This window comes from Chelonia mydas, chromosome 9, assembly GCF_015237465.2.
Source record: "Chelonia mydas isolate rCheMyd1 chromosome 9, rCheMyd1.pri.v2, whole genome shotgun sequence".
NCBI lineage: Eukaryota > Metazoa > Chordata > Testudines > Cheloniidae > Chelonia > Chelonia mydas.
The window spans coordinates 90,869,486-90,897,164 of NC_057855.1; the positions used below are offsets into that span (position 1 = coordinate 90,869,486).

General features: G+C 40.7%; 3 protein-coding genes across 7 annotated transcripts; 1 reads left to right on the plus strand and 2 right to left on the minus strand.

Moving 5' to 3' along the window:
• The first annotated feature begins 4,593 nt into the window (after positions 1–4,593).
• Positions 4,594–27,030, plus strand: LOC102931836 (protein EOLA1). Of its 5 annotated transcripts, none has more exons than XR_005226669.2 (5): positions 4,597–4,711; positions 6,402–6,696; positions 9,550–9,768; positions 18,332–18,535; positions 26,771–27,030. XR_005226669.2 is itself a non-coding variant. In XM_037908191.2 (4 exons), exons 2-3 carry the CDS (start codon positions 6,444–6,446, stop codon positions 9,765–9,767), a joined length of 471 nt encoding a protein of 156 aa, XP_037764119.1. In that variant the 5' UTR covers positions 4,597–4,711; positions 6,402–6,443; the 3' UTR covers position 9,768; positions 26,771–27,030. The 5 variants fall into 5 exon arrangements, 3 of the variants coding, with proteins under 3 accessions (XP_037764121.1, XP_037764119.1, XP_037764120.1); XR_005226668.2 differs by having other exon boundaries at positions 18,332–18,508; XM_037908191.2 differs by lacking the exon at positions 18,332–18,535.
• LOC119567018 lies at positions 11,738–16,263 on the minus strand. The gene is made up of 2 exons (XM_037908190.2): positions 15,317–16,263; positions 11,738–13,359 (listed from the first exon to the last, which is right to left on the minus strand). The coding sequence occupies exons 1-2, from the start codon at positions 15,875–15,877 to the stop codon at positions 12,694–12,696; spliced, it is 1,227 nt and encodes a 408-aa protein (XP_037764118.2). The 5' UTR covers positions 15,878–16,263; the 3' UTR covers positions 11,738–12,693.
• On the minus strand, positions 24,529–26,933 carry LOC102931609 (heat shock transcription factor, Y-linked). Its single transcript, XM_007060093.4, has 2 exons — positions 26,382–26,933; positions 24,529–25,394 (listed from the first exon to the last, which is right to left on the minus strand). Exons 1-2 carry the CDS (start codon positions 26,931–26,933, stop codon positions 24,618–24,620), a joined length of 1,329 nt encoding a protein of 442 aa, XP_007060155.3. The 3' UTR covers positions 24,529–24,617.
• Positions 27,031–27,679: the final 649 nt, after the last annotated feature.

Genomic DNA, 27,679 nt, shown 5'->3' on the forward strand with positions numbered 1-27,679 from the left:
CCTCCTGCACAATGCAGTGCACAGAATCTCACCCACCCACTCCTGTAATAAACCTCTCACCTATGACTGAGCTATTGAAGTCCTCAAATCATGGTTTAAAGACTTTAAGGAGCAGAGAATCCTCCAGCAAGTGATCCGTGCCCCATGCTACAGAGGAAGGTGAAAAACCCCCAGGGCCTCTTCCAATCTGCCCTGGAGGAAAATTCCTTCCCCACCCCAAATATGGCAATCAGCTAAACCCTGAACGTGTGGGCAAGATTCACCAGCCAGATACTCAGGAAAGAATTATCTAACATCCCATCACAGGCCATTGGGCCTATTTACCATGAATAGTTAAAGATCAATTAATTGCCAAAATCATGTTATCCCATCATACCATCTCCTCCATAAATTTACCGAGTTTAATCTTGAAGCCAGATAGGTCTTTTTGCCCCCACTGCTTCCCTTGGAAGGCTATTCCAGAACTTCACTTCTCTGATGGTTAGAAACCTTTGTCTAATTTCAAGTCTAAACTTCCCGATGGCCAGTTTATATCCATTTGTTCTTGTGTCCCCATTGGTACCGAGCTTAAATAATTCCTCTCCCTCTCTGGTATTTATCCCTCTGATATATTTATAGAGAGCAATCATATCTCCCCTCAACCTTCTTTTGGTTAGGCTAAACAAGCCAAGCTCCTTCAGTCTCCTTTAATAAGACAGAAAAGGAGTACCTGTGGCACCTTAGAGACTAACAAATTTATTTGAGCATAAGCTTTTGTGAGCTATAGCTCACTTCATCAGATGCATTCAGTGGAAAATACAGTGGGGAGATTTATATACATAGAGAACATGAAACAATGGGTGTTACCATACACACAGTAACCAGAGTGATCACTTAAGGTGAGCTATTACCAACAGGAGAGCGGGGGGAGGGAGGGGGACCTTTTGTAGTGATAATCAAGGTGGGCCATTTCCAGCAGTTGACAAGAACATCTGAGGAATGGGGGGGGGGGGGAATAAACATGGGGAAATAGTTTTACTTTGTGTAATGACCCATCCACTCCCAGTCTCTATTCAAGCCTAAGTTAATTGTATCCAGTTTGCAAATTAATTCCAAATTAACACAGTGTGTATGGTAACACGCATTATTTCATGTTCTCTATGTATATAAATCTCCCCACTGTATTTTCCACTTTATGCATCCGATGAAGTGAGCTGTAGCTCACGAAAGCTTATGCTCAAATAAATTTGTCAGTCTCTAAGGTGCCACAAGTACCCCTTTTCTTTTTGCGAATACAGACTAACACAGCTGCTACTCTGAAACCTTTCATAAGACAGGTTTTCCATTCCTCGGATCACCCTTTTCTGTACCTGTTCCAGTTTAAATTCATCCTTCTTAAACACGGGAGACCTTGCAACTGTATACAGATTCAACAGGTCTTTGCTCTAATCACACAGATCTAATAAGACTGAAATTAAAGAACATTTAAAATAAAAAAAAAACCTAAATAATCACAATTACATTAAATTTGTCACTTATTTTCTCGTCATTATAGCATTGTAAAAAGGAATTGCATGGCCCTGTATGGCATACTGTGGAGAACATTAGAAATATTGCAGTAGGAGAGATACGGAAAAACAGTAAGAACCCCAGAAAATAGTAGCAAGGATAATAAATAGCTTCAGCAGCTAAAATTGTGTGGAGAGGTTAAGACTAGGGTTATTTTCATTAGAATATTAGCTATTCAGTGGAGGTCTATAGTGAAGGCAGCTGCCACAAAACTACTGGAACAACTTACATCCAAAAAGCAAGAGGGCACAATCTATTCCTCCCAGATCAGTTTACAGCCCACAACACTAATTTAATTTAAGAAGCCTTCATCCACAAACACAAATGTCCACAGGAAAATGTCTCTTTGGTCTTACCTTTTGCTGTCTGGAACCTCGATGACTTTCTGGGTGACAGTTTCTTCAGATAATTGAAGAAGTAGCCCATTTTTCTTCTGACTTCTAGAAAATCAGCTTTCCTTCTCCATCTTTGAGTCCCCATAATTTGAAAAGTTACTTTGAAACTTCCAGTGTCCCAAATTAGGTCTTGAAATTTGGGAGCATGGGGAAATACCTTCACTACTGTAGTAAGGAGTTGCAAGTGTGGAGAGAAGGTGATACCAAGGTGATATCATCATCACTGGAGCAGCAGGTCTCTCTCCTTAACTCACCTTTCTATCTTTTCTTTCTGTCTGATTTCTCTCTTTTATGCTTTTTTTTCCTTTTCTAATTCTGCTTGCAGTCATTAATTTTTCCCTACTAGCCACTTTTTCCTCATCCCTTTCCTCTTCCTTTGTCCAGGCTCCATGTGTAAAGAGCTTGCATACGGAAACTGACTAGGATTATTTAGTTTCCATCTGCACCTACCCTTCTAACCCTAGATCTAGCTGCACAGGGAAACTCACTACCCCTTTATTAATTTCCCTTTTTATATGAAGCAGGGAGGAACTGGACTAATTCTAAACTCTTTATATAGGGAGATCATTTTCACTCTCTCACCACTTTCAGCACCATGTACTAGCTCAAGAAGATCTTGTTAATTTTACTTTTGCTGTTCAGTTCCCCTATGAAAATGAGCAGCAGTGCAACCACTTTGATACATGCCTAAGGCATGTAGCTTAAAATAATACATATGGTCAACGATAATAGTAAAATATGTGCTGAATACCCCAGTTAAACAGAACAAAAATGGCATGCCATATATTTGTTATTTAAACCTGTCCTCTCCCCCGCCCCGCTTTGGGTCACTGCCTTCCATTCTATGTGACATCCCAAAGAGACCTCAAAGTCATAACTGGACCACAATGGAGCTTACAGGGATAACAGAAATCTCTCCTTACCGATTTCCAAATTTTTTATTATCACTGGAAATGCAAGAGGGTATAAAGTAAAAATTCACTTTAAAAATTATAAAAAACGGGCAATATTATACATCAGGATCTCCCTTGCAGACTCCTATGGCGTGGAGCCCAGTACGTGCTGGGGTATGCTTTAGAAAAGGAGCTGTTGGCCACAGAGGGAAACATAAACACTGTACTTTTCTAATTGCAACTGTGCAGAGTTATCCTATGCCACTTACTAACAATTATTTGTTAATTATCAGTTCACCTTCAAATCCCCAGTGCAACACTATCCCTTCAATGTGGCTGTGGGGCACATGCCGGGCAAATACAATGAAATGGAAGAACAAATAAGATAAAATTCACTGAACCGAAAAGCTGATATTTTCTTACTATTTCTTCCCCTTTGTCTGTTTCGAGGTCTGCCCTTAGGTCCTCCTCCCTCTTTTCCTCCTCCTCCAGCTTCCTCTACCTTTTTTTCATCCTCCTTGATCTCACTCTTCTACCTTTGCACCTTCTACTAGATCTCTTTGACTCTCCTGAAAGCATATTTTACTTTCTGTCTACTTTGAGCCGCTGCTCCCTACAGACCTCTCTCTCTCCCAAAAATCAGTGGACCATTAGCAGGGAAGGATGGGGAAGATGCTGCTTGGCTGGCAACAGTCTGACTCACTCTCATCCTGCTCTATTTACTGAGCTTTTCAAATTGTAAGATGGTCTCTACACTTTTTTTCCCCCTTAAAATTGCCCATGGTTGCAAACACCAGTGCAGTTCTGCAATGGTGAAGGAGCTAGCATAGGCCATCTGCCAGCATTTTAACCAGAGCAGGAAATGGTTAAAGCACCAGAAACTACCAGAAGACAATTTACAGTAATGAGCCCACTGTTAATAGTACCAGTGGAGCTCCACCGCTGGTAGCAATAGTGGGGCATTTTAAGGGACAAAATTTAGTGTAGAGAAGGCCTCAGGTGCCCAAAGTGGCTGCAGCCTGCAGAGCAGGCGGGCAGAAGAGAGGCAAAACCCGCTGATTCACAAGGGAACTGGGCAGCAACCATTAATACAGCACAGTAACAAGGAGCGGTGTACATATCAAACCAGTCTAGTGCCAAATAAACGTCAACCTCTGATGCTCAGATTTTACAGAGCAGGAGTGATTCGGGGTGAAATATTTGATAGTAAGGATCAATACTTGTCTGTTTTGATCTAACGCTAAACCCCACAGTATCTGGGGGCAGAAACACGCCCCAGCACCCAGAGGGGCCCCCTGCTATTACCTAAGACCACCCTATGCCAGCTAGTGCCCTGCAAGGCAACAACCCCACAGCCCTGCAGGGCTACCCCAGCTTGCTGCCTTCATCCTCCCTGCCCCCCAGGAAAGAGCCGGGGCCCGGAGCCGGCGGGGGGACCCAAGGAAGGCAGCCGGCTAGCAAGCTGGTGTCAGGGGAAGGCGAGGCACCCGGGGTCCCCGCTCAGGTCAGGTCACCGCCCCCGGCAAGAGCGATGGAGACGAGCGGGTGTTAAGGCAGCAAAGGGGGGCCCTGAACTCGGCAACCCCCAGCACCCCCCTGGCTTCTCTTCCCGCTGTCACTAAACGCCCCGCGGGCAGCGGCCTGGGCCCCCCCCCGCCCAGCTCCCCGTTCCCCTCAGGGCAGGGCCAAGCACCGCACCGGCCCCGCCCCGCCGAGCTGCGCGGTCCCCAGGCCGGCGGGCGGCGGACGCCGCTGCGGCTGTGGGCGGGGCGGCGGGAGGGGCGAGGCCTGGTGGCGAGTAGCGGCGGCGGGAGAGTCACTGCCGGCCCCCCTGCGCTCGCGGCGGCGGAGGAGGAGGAAGCGGCGAGCCGGTTGGTGAGGGCCCCGGAGCGCGTTGGGCGGGTGTTAACCCCAGTGTGAGGGCGGCGAGGGGCCCTGAGTTGGTGGTGGGATTTGGGGGGAGTCCAAAGGGGGGCCCTGAGTTGATGGTGGGAGGAGGGGAGCCCAAGAGTGAGGTTCCTCTAGGTCCTGAGTTGATGGTGGGGGGGACATAGGGGGTGAGGGGGCCTGAGTTTTGATGGTAGCAGAGAGTGGGGGTAGCCCCAATGTGAAGAGTGAGAGGGGCCCTGAGTCAGCACTTGGCTGGGTGTTGAACAGTCCCCATATGAATAGTGTAAGTGGCTCTCCTGTCTGAGACAACTTGCATGAAGGATATTATTTATTTATTTATTTATTATTGTAAGCAACAGTTTTACTGGGCACTGTCAGGGTAAAAACCATGTATAAAATGAATTTGCTGTGCTAGCGATAACGCCTCATACTGTTGAGTGTACAATATTGTTAAACATCTAATTCCTCCCGAACTAAGAATTGGATGTTTGTTTATTTCTTGGCAAAGGTGGACTTTTCTAGTTGTTCTGACGTGTTGGCCTTCCTGCTCTGTGCCTCAGCATTTGCTTTGTAAACAGACAAGGGTAAATCCCAACAATATACTGTTCTCACTGTGTTTGAAAAAACAAACGTGGTTAGATTTAGCATATTTCCATCTTGCCTGCCACTCTGGCCTGGTCAAACCCTCTTCAAGTATCTTTGTTGGCTTTCACAGGCCCACCTCATTTGATGTTTGGCTTCTTGCCCTGGCCTGTGAGGCACAGGACAGTTTAGCTCCTGCCTCTCAGCTCTTCTGTCTTCCAACTCCTCCCTCGCTCTTCCAAACCTGCAAGACCAATGAGTCGTTTTGTATCCTGCTCCCACTCTTGTCCCCACGTCTTTTTGCATTTTGCTTCTTTCTTCCGAAACACTCTCCATGATATGGGCTGAAAACTAATGTGAAAAGTTTAATTTCTATCTGTAAATACTTGTAGCGAGTTTCTGATCTCAGTTATGGGGACAGAGTAACATCTGATTTAGTAAGGGTCTTGTGGGTAAAGCACTAGACTAGGATTTAGGAGTTCTGAGTTCAGTTCTTGGCTCTACTAAAGGCTTTTTTTCCCTGTAAAATGCGGATAATATTTCCTATCTCCCACCATCTGTTTGACTTGTCTATTTAAATTATAAGATTTTCCCTGCTTGACAATCTCTCACTCTGTGTTTGTTCAGTGCTTTGTTACAACGGCACCCTGATCTTGATTGGGGCTTCTAGGTGCTGCCATACAAATAATAATAACAGGTTTCAGAGTAGCAGCCGTGTTAGTCTGTATTCGCAAAAAGAAAAGGAGTACTTGTGGCACCTTAGAGACTAACCAATTTTAGTCTCTAAGGTGCCACAAGTACTCCTTTTCTTTTTGCAAATAATAATAGACACCAATGTAACAGATCGTAATCTAATTTTTGGAGTTTCAAGACTGATTAAATGTTTGAAAACTCACTATTGCTTTCTAGAAATTCTAAGGCATTCTGAAGGTACAGTGAGTTGAATAATTAGACTATTGTGCAAAACTTCTCAAGACTGTTGTGCAGGCAGATGCATTAGTTTTCTGTGGCCGCTGCTGGATGGATTTTCAAGTCCTGGACATCGGGATGTTGTGCTAAGCTAATTATTTTTTCCTCTTTATAAACTAAACAGGATGTGAGAGAAGTATAAGGTAAAGAGTGACGCTGAAGAAAGATGAGATTTGGCTGTCTTTCCTTCCGGCAACCCTATGCTGGATTGGTTTTGAACAAAGTCAAAACAATAGAGACTCGTTGGCGTCCTTTGCTGTTAGACTACAAGAACTGCACTATTGCTATTCACATAGCTTTCAAGGACTGGGAAGATGAAACATGGAAAGAGATCCTTCTGAACAGACTTGGCATGACACCTATGCAAGTTCAAGAGTTATTAGATAAAGGGGAAAAATTTGGCAGAGGAGTTATTGCTGGTAAGCAATGTTGATCTTTTTTATTGCAAGCAGTCCGAAGCATGTTTTAAATTTGCAAACACAGTTTCTTAAGCACAAGTTTTGTAACCTGTCTCTAGACAACTTTTTTATAACTTTGTAATTTTTTGTGAGGTACTGTGAAGTTCACAAAAACATTAAAAATAAAATACTAAATAAATACAAAAGGCTAGATTTTTGCTGTCCTTTCCACTTGTGTAACCTCATTGATATCAGTGAGAGTGAGTAGGTGGAAATGTGATCATATTTGGGCTGAAAGTTGTAAAGCAGTATACGGAACCTTAAAGTGTAGCTGAACTTAGAAAAGTGACTGTAAGGTGCCAATCCTGCCAAGACTTATGTACAAGTTTAACTTCAGTGCCACTACTCAGAGCTAATGAGACTACTTGCTGTATGTAAAGTTAAGCTCATGCATAGGTATCTGCAGGATTGGGGCTTAAATTTTCAAATGCCAGCACCCTCTCCCATCTCTCTCATGAGCACACAAAATTGCATGCACACATGCCTGTTACTAGGGGTATGTCTATGCTAATTCACACTCCCTAAACATTGTAATTTTTGTGTGAGCATGTTCAGTAGCCTAATATACATGCAAATATTAGAATTTTAAACCCACAAATACCATTGGGGCCAGTGAATTTTTTGGATGCAAACTTGTGTGTGCACTAAGGTTTTGCAATAATTAAAGCAGATAGCAGTTGTTTGCACCCAAATTGTGTGTATGTGTTTTTAATGTTGACAAGTGGAAAATTTACGGATCCAATTTGTGTCATATACAGGTAAAACCATAATTCTTCAAACTGCTAGCAGTGCAAACTCCTGGTATTATAAATATCCAGTTAAGTTATTCTGCTTTCTTCATTATCACCAGTAATAATAATTTTGGAACTAAGAGTTATCTGACAAGTCTCCCAATGTCAGAAACAGAATGGAGTTCAGCTTATTCTTTCATACCTGTATTGACTTCAACTGCTAACAGAAGTAAACGTTTTGATCCAGGGCCTGCAAAGACTTTACTTATTCTCTTGAATAGTCCATTTACTTTAATAGGTCTACATGTGTAAGTGAGGTTATTTACATGCTTAAAAGTTGGCGGGATTGGGGCCTTAGGTTTCAATTCTGTAATGTGTTGCACATTGTTACTTCTGGGGGAATTCCACACCACTGCGTGTGTGCAGAATTCATCTCCCCCCCCCCCCCCGCCCCCCAGATTTCTTTGTTTCCCCACAGAAAAATGACTTTCTGATAGGGAAGCTGCAAAAGCAGTCATGCACCACTCCCTAGCAGTGCAGGTACATCATTTCAGGCACCCGAAGCAGCCAACAGAGAGGTAAATCACCACAGGGCTGGGGACACCCCAACCAGTGGCTCCTACCCTGAGCTAGGATCAGCTGCTAGTCCTGGCTGGGCTGGAGGCAGGAGAGCCCTCTTCACCTGCAAGGGGTGTCTGGGGCTGTCTCAGACCTACACCCAGAAACCTCCCCCAGCTGCAGGAAGTTCAGCATCCTCCCTGGCTTCCTGCCCCCATCGCTCCTTAGCTGTGGGGGGTGGGGTCACTGTATGGGGAACTGCTCCCCCATCTGCCCAATCCCCATGCATCTGGACCTCCCATACCCAGACACCCCTGCCAAGCCTCACCCCGTACACGCAGAACCCTCCTAGCCCTCCATACCCGAACCCCACCCCACTGAACCTCAACCCCTGCATCTGCACAGAGCTCCCTGCACTCAAACCCCCACCCTGAAAAGCCCCACCTCCTGCACCACCCTGAGCCCCCACATCCAGATCCCCATGCCACTGACCCCCAACTAGCTGCACCTAGAATGCTGATTCTACATGTATTTTCTTGCATGTTGAGCTTCTGATTCCTCTTGCTGATATGATTTTACAGTGCTCCTATATTTAAATGAAGTCATGGCATGCTTTTCATGTCATGTTAGTACATTACTTTGATGGCTGCCTCTTTCAATTGTGCAAGTGGTTGAATACTCCAAATATTGTTTTGTATTGTTTGGGCAATGGGGAAGTTTATTACTGTGGTACAAAATTAGGATAGAAGTGTTGTTTCTTTGCTTTAAAATTGTTAAAATAGATGTACTGTATGTCTAGTTATGAAGTTTGTATCCATTTTTTGTTGTTTTTAGTCTCATCTATATCAATTCTTTTGTCAGATCAACTCTCGCATTTTCATTTTAATATTTTTATTTCCTTAAGAACAGTGTATCACATGTACAGCTGGAACAATATTTTGGTATAATACAGAGAATTGTTAGGTAGTATGTGTAGGTCGTATGTAAATTCGTAATTTCTGCATAAATCACATGCTAAACTATGAAAAGGAATGAAGATTTGTTTGGCCTTTATTTCATAAAGATTTTGAATCACAGAAAGATATGAAAATACCTGCTGTCTAGTACTCCTTTTGCTTTCTTTTGTTGATATTTTAATAAAATAGGGGCAAATTCATCCGTTATAAGTGGGCACAGTTCTGTTTTTTAAGATGAGCTGTTCCTGGGCTGAATTTGGCTCCCAAGTTTTCAGTAATACCTCAGTAGTTGCAGAACTTCTTTTTAACAGAATTACATCACACTGAGTTAATAATCTTATAGCTGCATGCTTCAGCTCATCTTCCTTTTCATCTTGAGTCACATAGGCTGCCTTTTGCAGAGATTGACACTTGTTGTTTAAGGTGTGTACATTGGATGTAGGGACCTTCCTATATATAAATTAGTTGTTTTATATGTGGACTGGGAAGTTGTTGAGAAATTTATTTTGGAAAACTTCTGTTGTAGAGGGGAACTAACCTGCCAAGTAACTTTTGCATTTATAATACAGGGCTGGTTGACATTGGAGAGACCTCACAATGTCCAGAAAATTTATCTCCTGAAAAGATTTTGGAGCTGGAAAATCAAGCTGTACTCACTAGCCTGGAGCAGAAATACTTGACTGTTGTTTCAAATCCAAGATGGCTACTGGAACCGATTCCTGCTAAAGGGGGCAAAGATGTATGGCAAGTGGATATCCCAAAGGAACTGATCCCTTTGGAACATTAAGGTATATTTGTGTCTGCCTGAGTGCAATGCTGTAGTATCAGATGTCATTAGTTTAGTTTCATATATGTAGGTGATTTTTATTTTTTCCCCAAGCTTTCATCTGGAATGTATTTGTGGTGAATGTTTTTTATAGAAATAGATATGAAGCAAAAACTGATTTGAGTTTTTTCTTTGTTTTTTGTGACCCCAGAATAAGAAGTTGAAATAATGAGAAAAATGTCTGGAATTATTTTTCTACCAACTGGTGAAAAGATGTCATTGACACAATGACCATTATTGATGTCTATATTATTTTGTAAGCGTCTTGTATGTGTACATGTGGACAATTGTAAATAAATGGGTTTTTTTTAATGTTTTTAATATGTTGAGATATAGATGTATCTATTTTAAATGCTGAAACCTAAAAGGAGGTGTGGCTGCATCAGGCTGTGGGATGATAATGGAATGAAAAAGTGTTCGGTTATATTTTGTTGTAAACAGAAACTCAGGCTGTTGTCCTAGAAAGATTTATGCATGTGAATAGTCCCATTGACTTCCACCATTTTTTAAATTTTAGTAAAGTTAAGCATGTGTATAAGATTTAGGACTAAATGAGGACTAATTTTAAAATTCATCATCAGTGTTTCAGAGTAGGATACAACTCTTATTCTAGGACATAGGCCTTATTTTGAAATAAAATATGAATTTCTGCTCAGATGTTTGTAGGCATTTCATTTTTCCCTACATATGTAGGTATTAACAAAATGCAAACGTGCAGCATAATATCTAGCTTTCCCTTTAATCTAGTTCAAATTATGGATTCAGTCTGCCTATTCAAATTCTCACTACAATTTTTTGTACAGTATTCTCCTTCATTTCCTACCCTAAGAGGGTAGTTGCTATGTGCTGCTGTGCTTTCCAGCAGTGGTTACATTTCATTAGTGGGATGATGCAATTTCTTTATAACAGTTTAAGTTTATAAAGTGCCTTTTATCCTTTGGCATCAAAAGTGGTATATAAATAGAAGTTATATCTAATAGTATTCAGGCACTCCTTTGCATTAATGATAGAGTTTTTGGTTCCCCCTTTATAGACTCTGTAGCATGACTAGTACTTGGGAGGACAAGAATATGTTTGGTGTTATAGATGCATTTGTAAAAAGTGTAACTGAACAAATGCAATAACTTTTAGTATTCTCATTTAAGATGGAAAACATTGGTAAATGGAGGCAATTATTTTTAAAATACTGAATTAAAATTAAGCACAAATAAATCACTGTTCTGCTCACAGATTATAAATTAATTGACAGGTGGCAAATTCTGGCCTGTCCTCTTTGCCTGGGGCAAGCCCCAGCCAGAGGAGTCACACTGAATTGTGGCCCCATGCACAGGGCCACCGCTGTCCGTGCCCACCATAGCACTCTGCTCCATAGAACCCTCTGTGACCTGACACATGCAGCTAGAGGAGGCAGGCTGGGCTGGGGAGGAACCGTAGTTGATGGATTTGCAGTTATGTGAATCCATTAATAAGTCTCCTTTGCATGACCAGGAACGTGTATTTAAGATGCTATTGCAGCACTGGTAAAATGCCTGTGTTACCACTTTTGAAATTTTGGGTATCTCTGTGGTTCTCTTCTTGCATGAAGTCCAGCTACCTGAACTTAGCAGAGGTGAGGATGTTCCCTAAAATAAAGATTGGCATACTGCTTTGGATTTCTGATTGAGATCATTGAACATGTTTCAACCTCTTTTAGTTTTCCCATTGCCACTTTCAAAGAAATTCATCAGTAGCTATATACTGTTTTATAATTGTGAACTTTAAATTTAGTATATTTTTCAGCCTCTCCTCTGATCACTTAAGATAGATTTTTATTGTATTGTTACTCCCCTGTCCCCTCCTATTCAGTGGAGGAAATGTAACTGTTAATACAAATTTAGATGTCTCAATACAAATACCCCCATGAGTTTTAAATATGAGGATTGTAGGTTTCTAAATTGTCACAGAATTCTGGACTGCTTGGAATTAAAAATAAAAGAGACCTATTCAGAAATCCAGTCTATCCCCCGATGGCCAGAACAGAATTCTTCCCTGGAGTACATTTGCTAATGGTTTATCTACACAGCTTTATATGTTCCCAGGTGGCTTCCACCAGCTCAACTGAAAAGTATTATACAGTGAGAGAGATCTCACTGCCAGGAATATTTTTTTGATAGTCAGTGTACATTTTCCCCTTTTTTAACTTCATCCTGTTGATTCTAGTTTCCCTCTTGGAATTTCCCTAAATAATTCTCCATCTGAGGTGCTTACACACTTCAAATATGCTTTCCTCCTCCGCTTTGTTTTTTTTTTTCTTGGCTTTTTTTTTTATACAGGCCTTTTATAATTGTTCCTGATAAGCCAATCCCTATAATTATTATAGTTCTCTGAACTCTCGCCAATTTGTCAGTATCTTTTCTGGCACTGAAGTGAACTGAATGTAATACTTCAGGGAGTTAATGTTGTGGCTACAAAATGGAAACTTACTTTTTGAGGTTCTATATGTTTTTTTTTTAAATAATAGTTGTAAAGTACTAGTACAAATACAAGAAGTTTACAGATAATTAGATCTTTTCCCCTTAAACCTTCACTGGGAATCATGCCAAAGAAATGGATTTCTACAGACGGGACCCAGTCCTGTGAAGTTCTGAGTGCCAGGATTGGGGTATATGATCCCTATGTCTAAAAGATCTGTTAGCATACTACTGCTTGACTTGTTTTACATCTGGTGGGTGGAAGCATGCATTTTTAAGAATCTCTAGCTCAGCCTTGTTTATGCTGACTACCTGGGAAACTTAAGTGTAGAGAAGAAATAAATACTCCTATTACTTAGACTTTTTAACCAGTTTAATTGTATATTATTTTAAAAAGACATGATCTGCTTCAGCCATTATAAACTGTAATTTGTCAGTCACAAGAGTTCTGCAGAATTTGAGTTTGCAGAATCACAGCTGGCAGAAGGCTCAGTGTTATCATAGCAGTTGCATAAAGAACATGGCTGACCTGGAGAAGTAAATTGTTGGTTGAGAGTTTCTGTCAAAGTTGCTGCCATCAACATTGAAAACCAGGGGTTCCAAAAGGACATTAAAGTAGTAAACTGAGCATTCATGAACACAAAGTCCTGGTAAGTTGAAGGTAAACGATGGAGTCCCACTGAGGGTTCAAGCCCTGTTTCTGAAGTCAGAGGAAAATATGGACAAATTGAGCTGGTGGCATTAGTATCCATACATGGATTTCTTTGCTGGTTATAAATACCATCTTGAATAGTGTATTCAGTTTCAGTTTCCAAAGGCCATGGTGTAGAGACTGGATAGGAATGGTTCATTTTGCCATTCCCTGCATTTATTGAATTCTTTTGTAGATTGTTATGCATTGTTTCTTTTAGACAAGGTATTTGCAAATCATTTGGCTGAATTGAATCTTGAAAGGAAATATATTTCTTTGGCGCGGTTGGCTTTCTTCTCTTCAAGTTAGGACTGATGGGATTTGGCTGTTCATTACTTTTGATGCCAACTCTTCTCTTCATTCTCTGAATGAGAAAGGGGCACCCTCTTCTAAAATATGGATTGTGATACAGCTGGAACAAAATCCCAAACATTTTTTAAATTTAACATGTAATAATAAGGTTCAGAATGTTTTAACTTGTGAAACAAACATAAGATACCTTGCCATAAATAATGTTGGTGCCTATTGTCTACATGCTGTGAACTGTCATACTAAACCTCAGATTCTCTCTAGTAATAAAAAGCTATCTAGTTCTGTGTCCCTTAGTCAGATAAAACTCCCAAGTATAAAACATAGGATCTGGGTATGGTGGTACCACCTTGTAAGATATGAAAGATTTTTCCAAATTTCATAGCTGAATGACTTTTTTATTTTATTTTTTTAATTTAAGTGAAATCATAGTAACTGGAGAAGGAAAAGACCTAAAATGCATCCAGTCTATCCACCTGAAGCAATGGTGTGGTGTTCTCTACAATACTTTTTCTAGAGCTTTGCCTAATCTCGTTGTAAATGTCCCAAGCCATAGTGTTTTCACCACTTCTCCATACTCTTAACAGGGCTCGCTATCAGGAAGTTGTTCCTGATACTCAGACTATTAATCCCATTACTCCTAATTATACACCATAAGTAATTTATTGACAGTTTGGTATTTATACATTTATATTTCTTGTTAAGTTATCTTTTCCCTATGCTACACACACTCATTTCAAAAACTATATTGTTTATGACTTTAAGGTTTCCTTACATGCCAGCCACCTCAGCCTTTTATAGTACATAGATATGTTCATATATATGATAAATTATTTAAACACTATCTTTTGATTTTGCTGTATACAATTAATGTAGCTAGAACCCTCTGATATATACTACTTTTGAAGACTTTTAAATCACTACATATTTAGCAGTGTAATCGGAAGACATTTGGGGCCAGATCCTCAGTACTACTCCAGCAGCACAAAGCAGCTATAAATTCTACTTAAAGGGACCTGAGGAGTCCCCTGACTAAGGCCTAGTCTACACTAGGACTTTTACATTGGTATAGCTATACCTCTCAGGGGTGTGAAAAATCCACACCCTCTGAGAGACGTAGCTATAGCCATCAAACCCCCGGTGTAGACAGTGCTAGGTCGACAGACCTAGCTACCACTTCTCAGGGAGGGGAATTACTTACACTGACAGGAACCCCTGCCATTAGCATTAACAATGTGTACACTGAAGCACTACAGCAGTGCAGCTGTGCCGCCATAGCAGTTTAAGTGTACACAAGCCCTACGTGGAGCTGCTGAAGTGGCTCCAATGCCACACTGTGTACAACTCCTTTTCCTCCAGAGGCACAAGGGGTATAGCTTGGGGAAAGGGTCTTGGGGAAAGATCAATCTCCCTCATCTTAATCTGGTGGAAAATGGCTCTCTTCCCCCAGCTACCGCCATGAGTCCCTTTATAGACTTCTGCTTGGATCACCTGCTTCTTTTGTTCTGCCTTCCTAAACCCCCTTCCCTTCAGACAAGAGGAGGAAGTGTCATCTTCTAGGAAGAGCAAATCTATTGTCCCAATAGACAATCATTGAGTGCTGACCATTCACCATTGGCTCTGGCCTGGCTGAGACATGACGCAACCCTGTTCACCCCGGGGGATCCACGTCCCTAGAGGCTTTCTATTACACAGTAATTTCATGATACAATTTTTAATAAAATCATCCAAAATTCATAAGGGGTACAGACAGAACACTCAACTCGTCACAGCCCAGGTGTCCCTGTGCCCCAGTCATCCCAGGTTTTTGGAACAGCTCCTTGCAGTTATGGGCAATTGGTGTAAAATACAGCATCCTTCATGCTGTGCTATGTTGTGTCATGTGACTCACCTGGTATCTGCCTGCTCAAGAATTGGGGCAGAACAAATATAACTTAAAGACATGTTTGTACCCCACCTTCTCCTGAGCTATGTCAAGGGCACAAAGGCTGAGACTCAAGGATGTGTCCCTTTATGTAAAGCAAAGAAATTATTTAAAACATAGATTTCTACTACTTTACCAGTATTCTTGCTCTGGTTCTGTTTTTCTCTGCTTGAAAGTGAGGCAAAGTGATATTTTTACGTATTTTACTGAATCCGTAGAGGTTGAGTTGTCGAATGAAGCTTTTTATGCTATCAGTATCAAAAATCCTTAAGATGCCTCTTCGGTCTAAGATTTCTCTCTGAAAGCAGATTTCATCTATAATGACACAATCTCCATGATCATTCCAACTAATAGACGTGAACTCATCACTTTCTACTATCTTCCACAGTTTTTTGGGAAAGGAGAGAGAAAGAAGTACATTTATCTCGCCTGTTTCAACTTTACGTTGGTTACAGGTACAGCAATGCAGTTTTTTGGAGAAGCTGGCATCTTCTTGCACTTCATAAGCATGTTCTTCCAAAATGTCCTTTATAGGTAAATCTCCTGGTATGTTCTGGTCCAGCATTAAAGAAACGGATGAAAGCTTTTTATCTGATTTTTCAGGACTGAAGGTTTTTTTGTCAGTGGATATTAGCGCAACTGCCATATCAAACATAACATTAAATTTGTCTTCTTTTTCTGAAGTGTTTGTAGCCATGAATCTAGATGGAGTAAGTTAAACCTGGAAATGTAATGTTGTACTCAGTCCAGGATAGTTCTAAAGACATGATAAATACTTGGTTACAGTGTAGAGTGAAGTTCTAGAATGTTGCAGTAGTGAAGCGACACCATGGCTGTGACATACACGGTTTTTGTTACTCTAGTGATGTCATAAATTCTAGCTATGGATAAATTATTTATGCATGTATAAAATATACAGGGCCAAACTAGTTGTTGTTTCTTTAGTATTGTACAAAAATTAAGAGGGCACCTATCCAGGGCTCTAGGAAATCCTGCCATATATTACACAAAAAATAAAATTAAACAGCCTGCCAATCCCCACTTCCCCCACAGATCCAAACTCCATCGCAGCTCTGCTGTCTGTTGCGGCAGTCTGAAAGATTGCCTTGTAGTGTTCCCTGAAGGCACATAAACCAGGCCCATTTTGAATCTGAGGGGGAGCTACTTCCAGAACTGAAAGCACCTCTGGAGAACACTGTACTGCCAGCCTCTTCTCTGTTTAAACTGGGTAGGATCCTGCTTGGATGTCTCCTCAACTCCAATCTCTGGCAGCTTGGCCACATGGAATCATAGAATCATAGAATATCAGGGTTGGAAGGGACCTCAGGAGGTCATCTAGTCCAACCCCCTGCTCAAAGCAGGACCAATCCCCAACTAAATCATCCCAGCCAGGGCTTTGTCAAGCCTGACCTTAAAAACTTCTAAGGAAGGAGATTTCACCACCTCCCTAGGTAACGCATTCCAGTGTTTCACCACCCTCCTAGTGAAAAAGTTTTTCCTAATATCCAACCTAAACCTCCCCCACTGCAACTTGAGACGATTACTCCTCGTTCTGTCATCAGCTACCACTGAGAACAGTCTAGATCCATCCTCTTTGGAATCCCCTTTCAGGTAGTTGAAAGCTGGAGGGTAGGGAGAGGATACAGAGGGCCCTAGACAAATTAGAGGATTGAGCAAAAAAAAAATCTGATGAGGTTCAACAAGGACAAGTGCAAAGTCCTGCACTTAGGACAGAAGAATCCCATGCACCGCTACAGACTAGGAACCAAATGGCTAGGCAGCAATTCTGCAGAAAAGGACCTAGGGGTTACAGTGGACGAGAAGCTGGATATGAGTCAACAGTGTGCCATTGTTGCCAAGAAGGCCAATGGCATTTTGGGATGTATAAGTAGGGGCATTGCTAGCAGATTGAGGGACGTGATCGTTCCCCTCTATTCCTCATCTGGAGTACTGTGTCCAGTTTTGGGCCCCACCCTACAAGAAGGATGTGGAAAAATTGGAAAACATCCAGCGGAGGGCAACAAAAATGATTAGGGGACTGGAACACATGACTTATGAGGAGAGGCTGAGGGAACTGGGATTGTTTAGTCTGCGGAAGAGAAGAATGAGGGGGGATTTGATAACTGAGGTCCCTTCCAACCCTGATATTTTATGATTCTATCCTTTGTTGTTCAGTGCATATATTGTTTTTCTTCCTATAGGACTTACAAAATCTTTCATTAAAAGAGCTGCACAGCATATTTAATTATCTGTTTATTACAGCTTTTGAATAGTACCAAACCATAATCCATTGGTTTTATTGTGTATTGTTTCTCAAAGGAGCTCAGTTTTTTACAAACATTATTAACTAAGCCTTCCACCACCACTGTGAGTTAGACATTATTATTCCCATTTTACTAATGTGAAAATTAAGGTAGAGCAAAGCTTAGTGACCTTTCAAGGTTACACAGTAAGCAAGTGGCAGAGTTTGATATAGAAACCAGGAATTGTGATTCTCAGTCTCAGTGTTTTACTCTAAACAATAGACCACACTGCCTTTAATCATCTCTGTATGTAACGAATCATAAACTGGTGTACATGTGAGCCACGTTTGGGGAAATGTTATCTAGGCTAATTAGACACTCAAGACAATAGAGTGGTCACCATTAAAAAGTCACGACTTGTCAGCAGTAACCACACGTGCTTATAGAAGGTGCCAAAGCTTTCTTCTCTACTTAGGGTAGGAAATACCTATCCTGTAGGTTTGTTGGAAATGATGATGAAATGCATGGCTGAAGAAACTCTGACATTACTATTGAACCACAAAAAAGCTGATTGTATGAAAACCTTACAATTAAAAGGATTTAAAGGGGGCACGCTTTGGCGTCATTAGAAGGTAACTCATTGCCCCAGTAAATTTCAATGAAAGGTGGCTGAGGCTCCTCTTCTTAGCTGTTGTTTTTCTTTGACTGCTCTGAAATAGTAATAGGCCTACCTTCAGAATATTGTGTTTAAAAAGTATATCATAGAACAATAGGGACCAAAAAAAAAAAAGCAAAGAATAAGAAGAAACTGCAGAAAATTAACTTTCTGGACATTTAATTTTAATAAAATGGAAATGTGTTAAAATTATTTAGTGCATATGTCACTAACATTTGTTTTTCCCTTGCAGCCAAAGTTCTTACTGCAAATTTGGTTTTGAGGCTCTCCACCTTCCAAGGCAACAAAAGCATTGGCAGTAAACATAATGTGGGGATACCCTATGTTGAGGAGGCATAGAAATGGCAGAAAGAGATGGCATCATAGGCATAGAAAACCATGGATGAGAGAACGCCAATCTGGCAATCTGGTAGGCATTCATAGCTGCTAAATCTAGGTGAGCACATTGACAAATAGGAAGCCTAGTTATGGGATCTAATCTTGGCATGAGATTTGGAGTCAGGGGGTGATAACTTAATGCAGCAATTCTTGAATCCATACCATAGCTGATATCTGGAGTAAAACTGGTATGTTTGTATGGATGAAAATGATACATCTTGTTCTTCTTGATTTCACAGTCAACTGTATTTTGTTCTTGTGAACTTTGTCCTGTCAAGGTCATTGGGTGATATTTTAATTCACGGCTGTTAGACGCCCTTATCTGAGAAGATCCAGTTAAGATGATGGAATGTTTGTTTGAATGGTCACAATATTTGTTCTTTGTGGCTTCAAAATTTGTTATTTTCTGTTCTGGTGAACTTCTTCCTGTCAAGATGGCTGAGTGAGTTTTTAATTCGCTGATGCTTGCTCTCAGTTCTTGAGGAGGTAAAAGCTTTTGTGCACAGTTTTGTAGAGAATGGGATGGCAAATCAGTTTGCTGGCCACCACCGAAGCATGCTGAGGCACATTCTTGAGCATTTGGCATACCCACAGCTTTTATGTCAGTGCTGTTACCCTCTTGCTCCAGGGTAAAACGTCTAGTTTTAGTGTTTCTTTTCATTATTATTATTAACAACTGAATAAAGACTCTTGATGCTTGATAATACAACTGTAACAAAAGAAACAGATTATTTTAAAGTATATCAATTCCAAAAAAGCTGTGTATGCATGTGCAGCATTGCTTTTGGAAAGTACTCTCCCTTTTCAAGTTGCATTCTCAGCATTATTTTTATAGGATAAAATCTGCCATAAAATCTACCCTGTGCATCTTGGGTTTCGGTTTTCATTTATGTAAATGAGACACTTGAATTAGCCTCTGCTGCTTATCTTCAATCTGAATTATTTCTCCCATTGTCCTAAAAAAGAACTTGAAAAATCCATTCTCACCCCAGCCTCGGGGAAGCTTGTCTTTGCAAATGAGAGACTTACATTATCAATGTATGCATTTTTAGCTTTCTAATTTGTATCTTAAGTATCTACCCTTACTGTTGCAAGAATAGTCTTTCAGTGGTCAACACAGTGTGAACTGATGCAGTGTCATCTTCCTAACTCTGCTGCCAGACATCTTGATTGCCTTTACTGCTACCTCTAGCTTTGTCAAGCAGAAGAGAAAAATTAACATGTCTGATCAGTTTCACTATTGCTGTTCCCACAGTAGAACTGTGGAGACTCATGTCAGTTTCTTGCTGCTGCTTGGAAAAGCTCTGAGTAGCAGCAGAGGCTGGTGCTGAAGTTATTCAAGGAGGAAGAGGACCCCCACAATAGAACCTGGGGAAGAGTGGAGTAGCAGAGACCACCTCTTGCTTTCATGCGCCCTCCCAGTAGTTAGGAGGTAGAATGGGGGTAGAGTACAGTAGGAGAGACCCTAGCAGGAGCCAGGATGGACTGTGTGCATGAGTTAGAGGCACAGACATTCCCCTTCTCCGACCCTACTTGAAGCTTTGGAGGAAGGAGTAGATTTGAAAACACCCTCCCCTTTTGCAGAAAGGGAGAATTCTTTACTGCTTCTCATAACACAAGAAATGTGTTTCACAAATGAAATTAATAGGCAGCAGGTTTAAAATAAATAAAAGGAAGTATTTCTTCACACAGTCCACCTGTGGAACTCCTTGCCAGAGGATATTGTGAAGGCCAAGACCATAACAGGGTTCAAAAAAGAACTAGATAAATTCATGGAGGATAGGTCCATCAATGGCCATTAGCCAGGTGGGCAAGAATGGTGTCCCTAGCCTCTGTTTGCCAGAAGCTGGGAATGAGTGACAGGGGATGGATCACTTGATTACTTGTTCTGTTCATTCCCTCTAGGGCACCTGGCATAGGCCACTGTCGGAAGACAGGATACTGGGCTAGATGGACCCTTGGTCTGTCCCCGTAGGGCCATTCTTATGGGGAAGGGTGTAGAATAATGGAGAATGATCTTCCCTATTACAGTAGCCAAGAATTTTGGGAGATGGAACTAAGTAGAGATCCTACCTCCCCTTTCCAGCAGTCAGGAGGCATCAATACAGGAGAAGAAACAGAAAGCCCCTTCTCCCTTTCAGCAGTTTGTCGGGACTGGATTTTCAAGTTTATCAGACAGCAGCTAGCCAGAGGTTGATATAAAAGATTGTAAAGTGCTGAATGCTGTCAACACCCATTTAAATCCATGGGAGATGTGTAGCATCCAGGACCTCCCAGGCTTGGGCTCAAAAATAACAGACAGACAAAAAAACCTATGATTTTTTTTTCCCCTACTAGGAAATCAGATCAAAAACATCATATAATGCAGAGGTATCCTCTTTACCTTCCAGAAATTTAGCCAAATTCCGCACACTTTGGTCCTTACAAGTAATTCAGTTCAGTTGGTTAGTAAACCTTTGTACATAAAGTATTTCAGAGAGAATTTTCTGACCCACTAAAACAAAAATACTCAGCAGGACCAACATTTATTCCAGCACCACTCCATCAAGCTATCACCCATCATTTTTAATTTTCCAAAGACTTTTAAAAAGTGAAGTGGGAGAAAATAAGGTTACTTTAACAGCTATTTTACACTGAATTTACAATCCAAACTCCAAATACTAAGGACTTACAACAGTAGACACTGATAATATTTTTAATTTAAATTGTTTAAATATTTTTCATAGTAGAAATTTTCTCACCTGCTTTTGAGTAATATCAGACTATATATTGGTCTTTCATAGATCATTTCAGAAAGTTAAACGCCCATGACAGTATGCAACAATTTGTTTAAGCATTCATGAACATCACAATAGTGAATGTGTAACATTGGCATTACATCATAATAGGATCCCTTTCAGAAAATATAGCATCATAATGAGAAAATGAACACAATTGCTGATAAAGGATAAACATAACATCTATTTTAATATATATATTATGAAATAAATTATGCTAAATGGCTGAGATTAATAATGGGTTAGTGAATATTTCCTCCCCATGTAGCTGGCTCAAATCCCCAGCTAACTGATAGTGACTCAAAATGTTTTCCTTTTAATAGCCAGTCAGTGAGTTTGGCTGTTGTTGTCCAGCTGTCAGGTTACCACATGACAAAAACCAGCACTCTTATTGGCTGTTTTATCAAAGAGGTCAAGGATTGGCTCAAGTATGAAGTCTGAACTGCTCTCCTTCATAGACACAATCTGCACATATGAAGGTTGCAGTACATTGGTAGGGCAGTGTGGGAAGGCTTGTACTGCTTCTGCTTGGACTATACTGTTGTGTGTCTACAGTTTCTAAGACTTCCTTCTGATCTCCTTCAGTAAGACCTCAAGAAAAATGTTTGAAAAGCATTTTTTTAAAAATAATTTCCCAGTAGAAATACTGTTTAACTAGCAACAAGAGGGTCCATGAACCATTTTTACCTAAATACTACCTGTTTAATATTGGAAACCTTTTAATAGTTGTCTGCTTTCCATGCAGAACACTGAAGCAGGTGTGCCAGAGGAAAAAACTAATCTCAGGTGGGACCAAGCATACATATGGATATCAAAGAGGATCCAGCTGGCAGATAGAGAAGGGGTGACACATTTTTAGAAGTGTCAAAGCCCATTTTAACCTTCAGATCTGAGATACGGGCGGCTGGCATTGCGTCCGCACAAAGGGCGTAGATACAAAGACAATAAAATGAGTATGCTAGCCTGCAGAAAGTGATGGTTCTTAAAGGAGATGTTCTTGAGGGTAAACAATGCCAAATTGTGCTCACATATAGTACTTCATTGGAAGGTACCACATCTTGATACCATTGACCGTTATAGAATCAATTGATGCCTACATTTCCAGCCATCCTCATTGTACTAGAAATTCCCCCAGTGGAAAGGGAAAACCACCTAAAACTTCTTATACAAGGACAAAGATTTCAGCAAAGGTGCAGCTGCACCAAGGCTACCAACACTAGGCACAGACTAGGCACAGACATTTTTACTGCCATATGATCTAGCCTTATCCAGCTAGTAAAAACACCAATTCAGCTGCACCTTCTGAGGTCTAATCCACAGGGCAGTAGAACTTTTTAGGATGAACCACCTCATACTTGAGAACGGATTTTATGTTTTGGGGAAAAAAAACAGGAAGAGAAAGGCTTTGAAAAAGATTTACTTAGCTAAGTGCTGTACAAAAGTCCCAGCCAATAACTGCACTTTTAAAGACTATGTGGATTGCACATGTGCAATGCTTACAGCGCCTCCTGCAGAGGAGTCTTACAGTAGTAATCCCAGCAGGCACCAGTCTGTGACTGGAAGCTGCTTGATTTAGGATTTAATGAACCACTCCATTTATTCTTTGATTTTTCAGTTCTTTATAAAATTGCAATACATTTCACACTTCTGAATTTCAGGGTAGTTTGTCATTTTATTGAATATAAGATGTAAATATTGGGAGCTGACTACAGCAGACTTCCATGAAGCTAAACATGCAGAACGGTGCACAGTGGGGCACTGATACACTATTAATGGCACATTTTATCCAGTTTGTATCTGCTCTTCAAAACACTGAAGACTTCAGTCACAGAATATTTATTAAATTTTACAACTAGTAGGCATTGCTCTTTATTGCACATCCAGGGATAAAATCCTGCACATCTACTGTAGGCAGTGCTCCTACAGAAACCAGTATATTTGTGTCTCAGAAAGGACTTCATACTTTAGCTCCAGATGAATTGGAGTTGATGTAAGTTTTAATAAACGTTTAAGACGTGCTTGAACACCAGGGGGACGGGTGCTGTAGAAAACCCTCAAGTAAATCTAGGAAAAGAATCATTTTAATTCAATGCGTCATGTTAATTGTGCAGAAGGATCATTGTTAAGCAATTCAATGCATATCCAATCTAAATCCTACTTTCTACATGGTAGTGAAGAGAACTACTAACCCTATGCTGAAATAATCATTCCACTCTACTTTTTAAAATACATCATTTAATAAATATTCCTATTTTCCTGTATTTTGTTTCCTCTCTCACATCAGTTGTGGCCCAGTCCTCCACCACTGAATTAAATGGAAGCTTTACTGCTGACTTCACTGGGCACAGGATCTATCCCTGTGTCACAATGTATGCAGGACCCTAATTACCACCATCTGGTAGCTCATAGCCACACCAAGAACAAAGAAATTCACATTTTTTGGAATTTGAAATATTTAATTTCAAAGTTTATCATCAAAGTAACCCTGGATTGCAGCATCCTTTCAAAATTATCTGAGTGAAAGGGATCCAAGATGGTAAAGTAATTCCTAAATCTTGCCCCCTCCTCCCTTTCTCCTTTTTAATAAACCCTAACCTGCATCTTGCTGAAAATGAAACCAATCTCTTTTCGTTTTGGTCTGTTGATTTTATAGATCTCTTATCCTAGACCTGACTTAGGAGATCTTTCACTGTAGTAATATGTGCTTACCATTAATTTGTAATCTTATTTCTTATGACAGCTAACATGAATCACGGTGGGTCATCCACCTCAGCATGTGTTACAAACCTGCTATCCCAAAAGGTGAAGATCACTGTACCGTGTGAGTAGGAAGGGTATCACGAGATAGATATTTTGTTTAAACACTTAGGTCAAACCCTGCTCTGCAAACCAAGCCTTAGTTAATGGCCTGGCAGAAGTATATTCCTCAGGCACAGAGCTGCATGCTGCACATATCACCTCTAGAACAGAAAAGAGGCTCAGTCCTCCTGCATTACCTCCCCTAGCTTGGCTCCACCACAGCCCTTCAGTCTGCAGAGACAAAGAAGTGGTGGTGGGGAGGGGGGCGGGGAAAGGAGGGAGCAGAAGTTATCTTTGGAAGGAACTTGACCAGCCCAAATGGAATTCAAATATTACACTGCTCTTATTCTCCATCCCTAAATTTGTTAACTACTACAAATGATTAAAGCTGACCAATTACTTCTACTGAACTAATTCTTCCCTGCTGAAAATAAAAAAAGTCTGGGTTTATTTTATATAAATAGGACAGGAAAACTGGAAAAAGACATTTATTCTTCAGACAGTTTCATTGCAGATTTGTCAGTGACTTTCCCCTCAGAATATGAAATGTTAAAGTCCTTTGCTTTATCGATGGTATCCTGAATATTCAGTAGGCTTTGGTCCAACGCCTTTGGCAGCAGGTGCATTGTTTGAAGTGCAGTTGCAATTAGGGCAGTGATGGTATGATGGAGTTCGGTGATGAGATGATCTTGACATTGAAATGGCAGAGGCTGCTGCAATCATAGGCATTGAGAACCACGGGTTACAAAATGGCAGCAAACTAGCCCAATGAGCCTGCATAGCTGATAAGTCTGGATACATGGTTGGGAAGGTAGGAAGCCCCATCACAGGTCCAAAAGGACTATTTGATACAGGAGGTATGACATGATACAAAGAAGTCGCGGCTGTAGTTGTAGTGGAATCTATATCATGGGTGCTGACTCGAGTATGGCTGTTATTTTGGGGTAAATGAAATGGAGCCAGCTGATTCAGCTTCTCACTGTCGTCTGCTGTCGCATGTTCCGATGGCTTCAGTGAAGCTGCTGGTGAAGAAACATATCCACTTCTCATTCGGGCAGTTGCTCTGGCAAGTCCCTTATTTACTGTAGGCTTTCTTAGTGCACATGTTTGCATGTTTTCCTTTGGAGCAGTTGCAACAAGGTCATTTTCCTCCATGGAAGCAGTTCTGAAGGCAGACTGAACATCTGAGCTTCTTCGCTCACTCTTTAGGCAGTTTTCACTAAATTCCTCATCTAATGAGAAAGCAACTGGTGGTGTATTTTTGATGCCAACTCTTCTCTTACACCTTACAAGGAGGTGGGGAGAGCCTCTCTTAAAATTCGGGTTATGGTAGAACTGTAACTAAATAAAGCAAGTGAAAAGATTTAATCACCTCTGTGAGGATAAAAAAGCAAGAGTCAAGTGCACATTCTGGCTAAGATTTTGCCTACATAAAAAAGTCAAACATTAACATTGAAGGGACACTGGCAGGCACTTTAGGTCCCAATTTTAGTCTGTGAAGATGATTTGATGAAACAAACAGAAGCATTCTCATAACATTTAAAGTCAGTGATCTATCCTTGAATTTATAAACATTCTCCTGCAGCATTGTTTTTAGCCTTTCAACCAGGAAATGGACATGAATAGCTTAGCTTCATTGTAGAAGCAAAATAAAGGGCAAAAAGCAAACATGGCAGAAATGGTGAAATGTAAATTTGACATTTAAAGGTATTATTCAGAATACAGGCAAGGACATTTTTAAGTACTATTTTTAATAGATTATGTCCCTTTAACGGGTCTAGTATCAAAACAGAGTTTAAATAATAAGGATGGCTATTACCTAATCGTAGGAGGTTTTCAAAAGCACTGAAGTGATGTAGGAGTACAAGTCCCATTGACTTTTAGTAATTTAAATGAAGGCCATAAAGGTTCAGTCAGTAGCACATGGGCCATATCCACCTTTCTAGCATTCAGCAACTGTCAGGAGGGAAAGAAAGCAGTTCAGATCTAGCATCAGGAGGAAGCCAGTAACCGGGCGGGAAGGGGGAATCTCTCTAAAAAGAAAAGGAGTACCTGTAGCACCTTAGAGACTAATCACTGGCTCAGGAGAGTAGGAAAAAGCCACACTGAAATGGTCACTTCAGGGCAAAAATGAGTAATCACATTTTTTTTTTACTCTTACTGTTCATGAAAATACCTTGAGAAATTATGGCTGTCAGAATATCCTTCGCAACCCTCATTCATAGATTCTCTTCATAACAAGCATAAAACAAAACTTATTTGCACATGCAAAAAACTAATTTAACATTTTAAAAGTAATAGCATCTTTAGCTTTGAGAAATATTTTACCTTGCTAAAGGCAGATGCTGCTTTTTCTTCTGCTAGAAATTCAGCTAACGAGGCAGACCTTTGAAAATCTTGTCGCATTTTGCTAAAGCCATAGAGATTAAGCTGACGAATGAAACTTTTCATGCAATCAGTTTCAAAAATTCGCAGAGGTCCTCTCCTTTCCAGCACCTCCTTTTTAAAGAGCTCTTCATCAATCACTACACAATTTCCATCATCATCCCACCAAAGTGACTTAAACTGATCACTTTCAACAATTTTCCATAGTTTCTTTGGAAAGGTGAGGGATAAAAAATCATTGTCTTCAGTGGAACTGTCATCACAGAGAAGACGTGGTCTTTTTACCCAGGGTCCATCACTCAAAGCTTGAAATGCATTTTCTTCTATTATAGATCTCAAGGCAGAGTCACCAGTTGCTGTTTTATCACACAGTGGAACAGCAGAAGAAATTGAGACAGCAGAATCAACCTGAGCTGAAACATGTGGAGTTTCTGCTATAGAAAGGTCCATCGCCAATCCTCCTTTCTCACTTTGACCTATTTCAGCTGTAGTCATTTATGCTATTAGTTGAGCTTCATGCTCCTAGACAGAGGTATATTAAAATGATGCTAGCTTACAGTGAACTTCAATAAAGAGTTCTAGAACATCATAATGATACCTGTGGTGTGCGGCTGTGACATAATAAAACAATTGGTTTCCTAGCAAACTGAGGTAGTAATGGCCAGACAAGTTATAGCATTTATATTTCATTTACAAGAGATTAGATCTAATCTACAAAAGGTCTCTTTATGTAAATAAAGCATGTACTGATTGGAGAGAGCCACTGTCCCATCCCCCCCCAGAGGCAGTCATTTCCACAACAGGGATGAGGGAAGTTTGTACTGTTGCTATGGTTGAGAATAAAGGGAGAAATTTGTTCGAGTCTTTCCCTTGGGCTTCTTTCACTAGTGCAAGAATTGCCACAGTGTGTGTGTTCTTGCTGTCAGACCCTGCCTGCAAGAAAAACCAAACATGAATACAAGTATTTAAATTACATAAATTGTATATAAAAATTTCAGAATGAGGATTTACAATTCCATTTAGCTGCAGCAAAGGAGACTAACTACAGTGGTCTCTGGCAGAAGCCTTTTTCTGCTCCAAAGACTCTGGAAGGAGGTATGGATAAAAGGGAGGGGGACAGAATCTGAAATTGGCAGAGGTTGGTCATCATTATCCACCTTTCAAGTGATGATAATGTATATCAAAAGAACAATCCTGCAAGCACTTGTCACAGAGATGGAGAGAAAAAAAGGGAAGAATGG

What these genes read in the sequence shown, in the direction of transcription:
- LOC102931836 (XM_037908193.2), top strand. Translation starts at nt 6,444, where the DNA reads ATGAGATTTGGCTGTCTTTCCTTCCGGCAACCCTATGCTGGATTGGTT. An exon ending in TGGCAGAGGAGTTATTGCTG is followed by an intron (nt 6,697 to 9,549) that starts GTAAGCAATGTT and finishes TTTATAATACAG; the next exon opens with GGCTGGTTGACATTGGAGAG.
- LOC119567018 (XM_037908190.2), bottom strand. Translation starts at nt 15,877, where the DNA reads ATGGCTACAAACACTTCAGAAAAAGAAGACAAATTTAATGTTATGTTT. An exon ending in GAACCAGAGCAAGAATACTG is followed by an intron (nt 13,360 to 15,316) that starts GTAAAGTAGTAG and finishes ATTTTGTTCCAG; the next exon opens with CTGTATCACAATCCATATTT.
- LOC102931609 (XM_007060093.4), bottom strand. Translation starts at nt 26,933, where the DNA reads ATGACTACAGCTGAAATAGGTCAAAGTGAGAAAGGAGGATTGGCGATG. An exon ending in CAGCATCTGCCTTTAGCAAG is followed by an intron (nt 25,395 to 26,381) that starts GTAAAATATTTC and finishes TGCTTTATTTAG; the next exon opens with TTACAGTTCTACCATAACCC.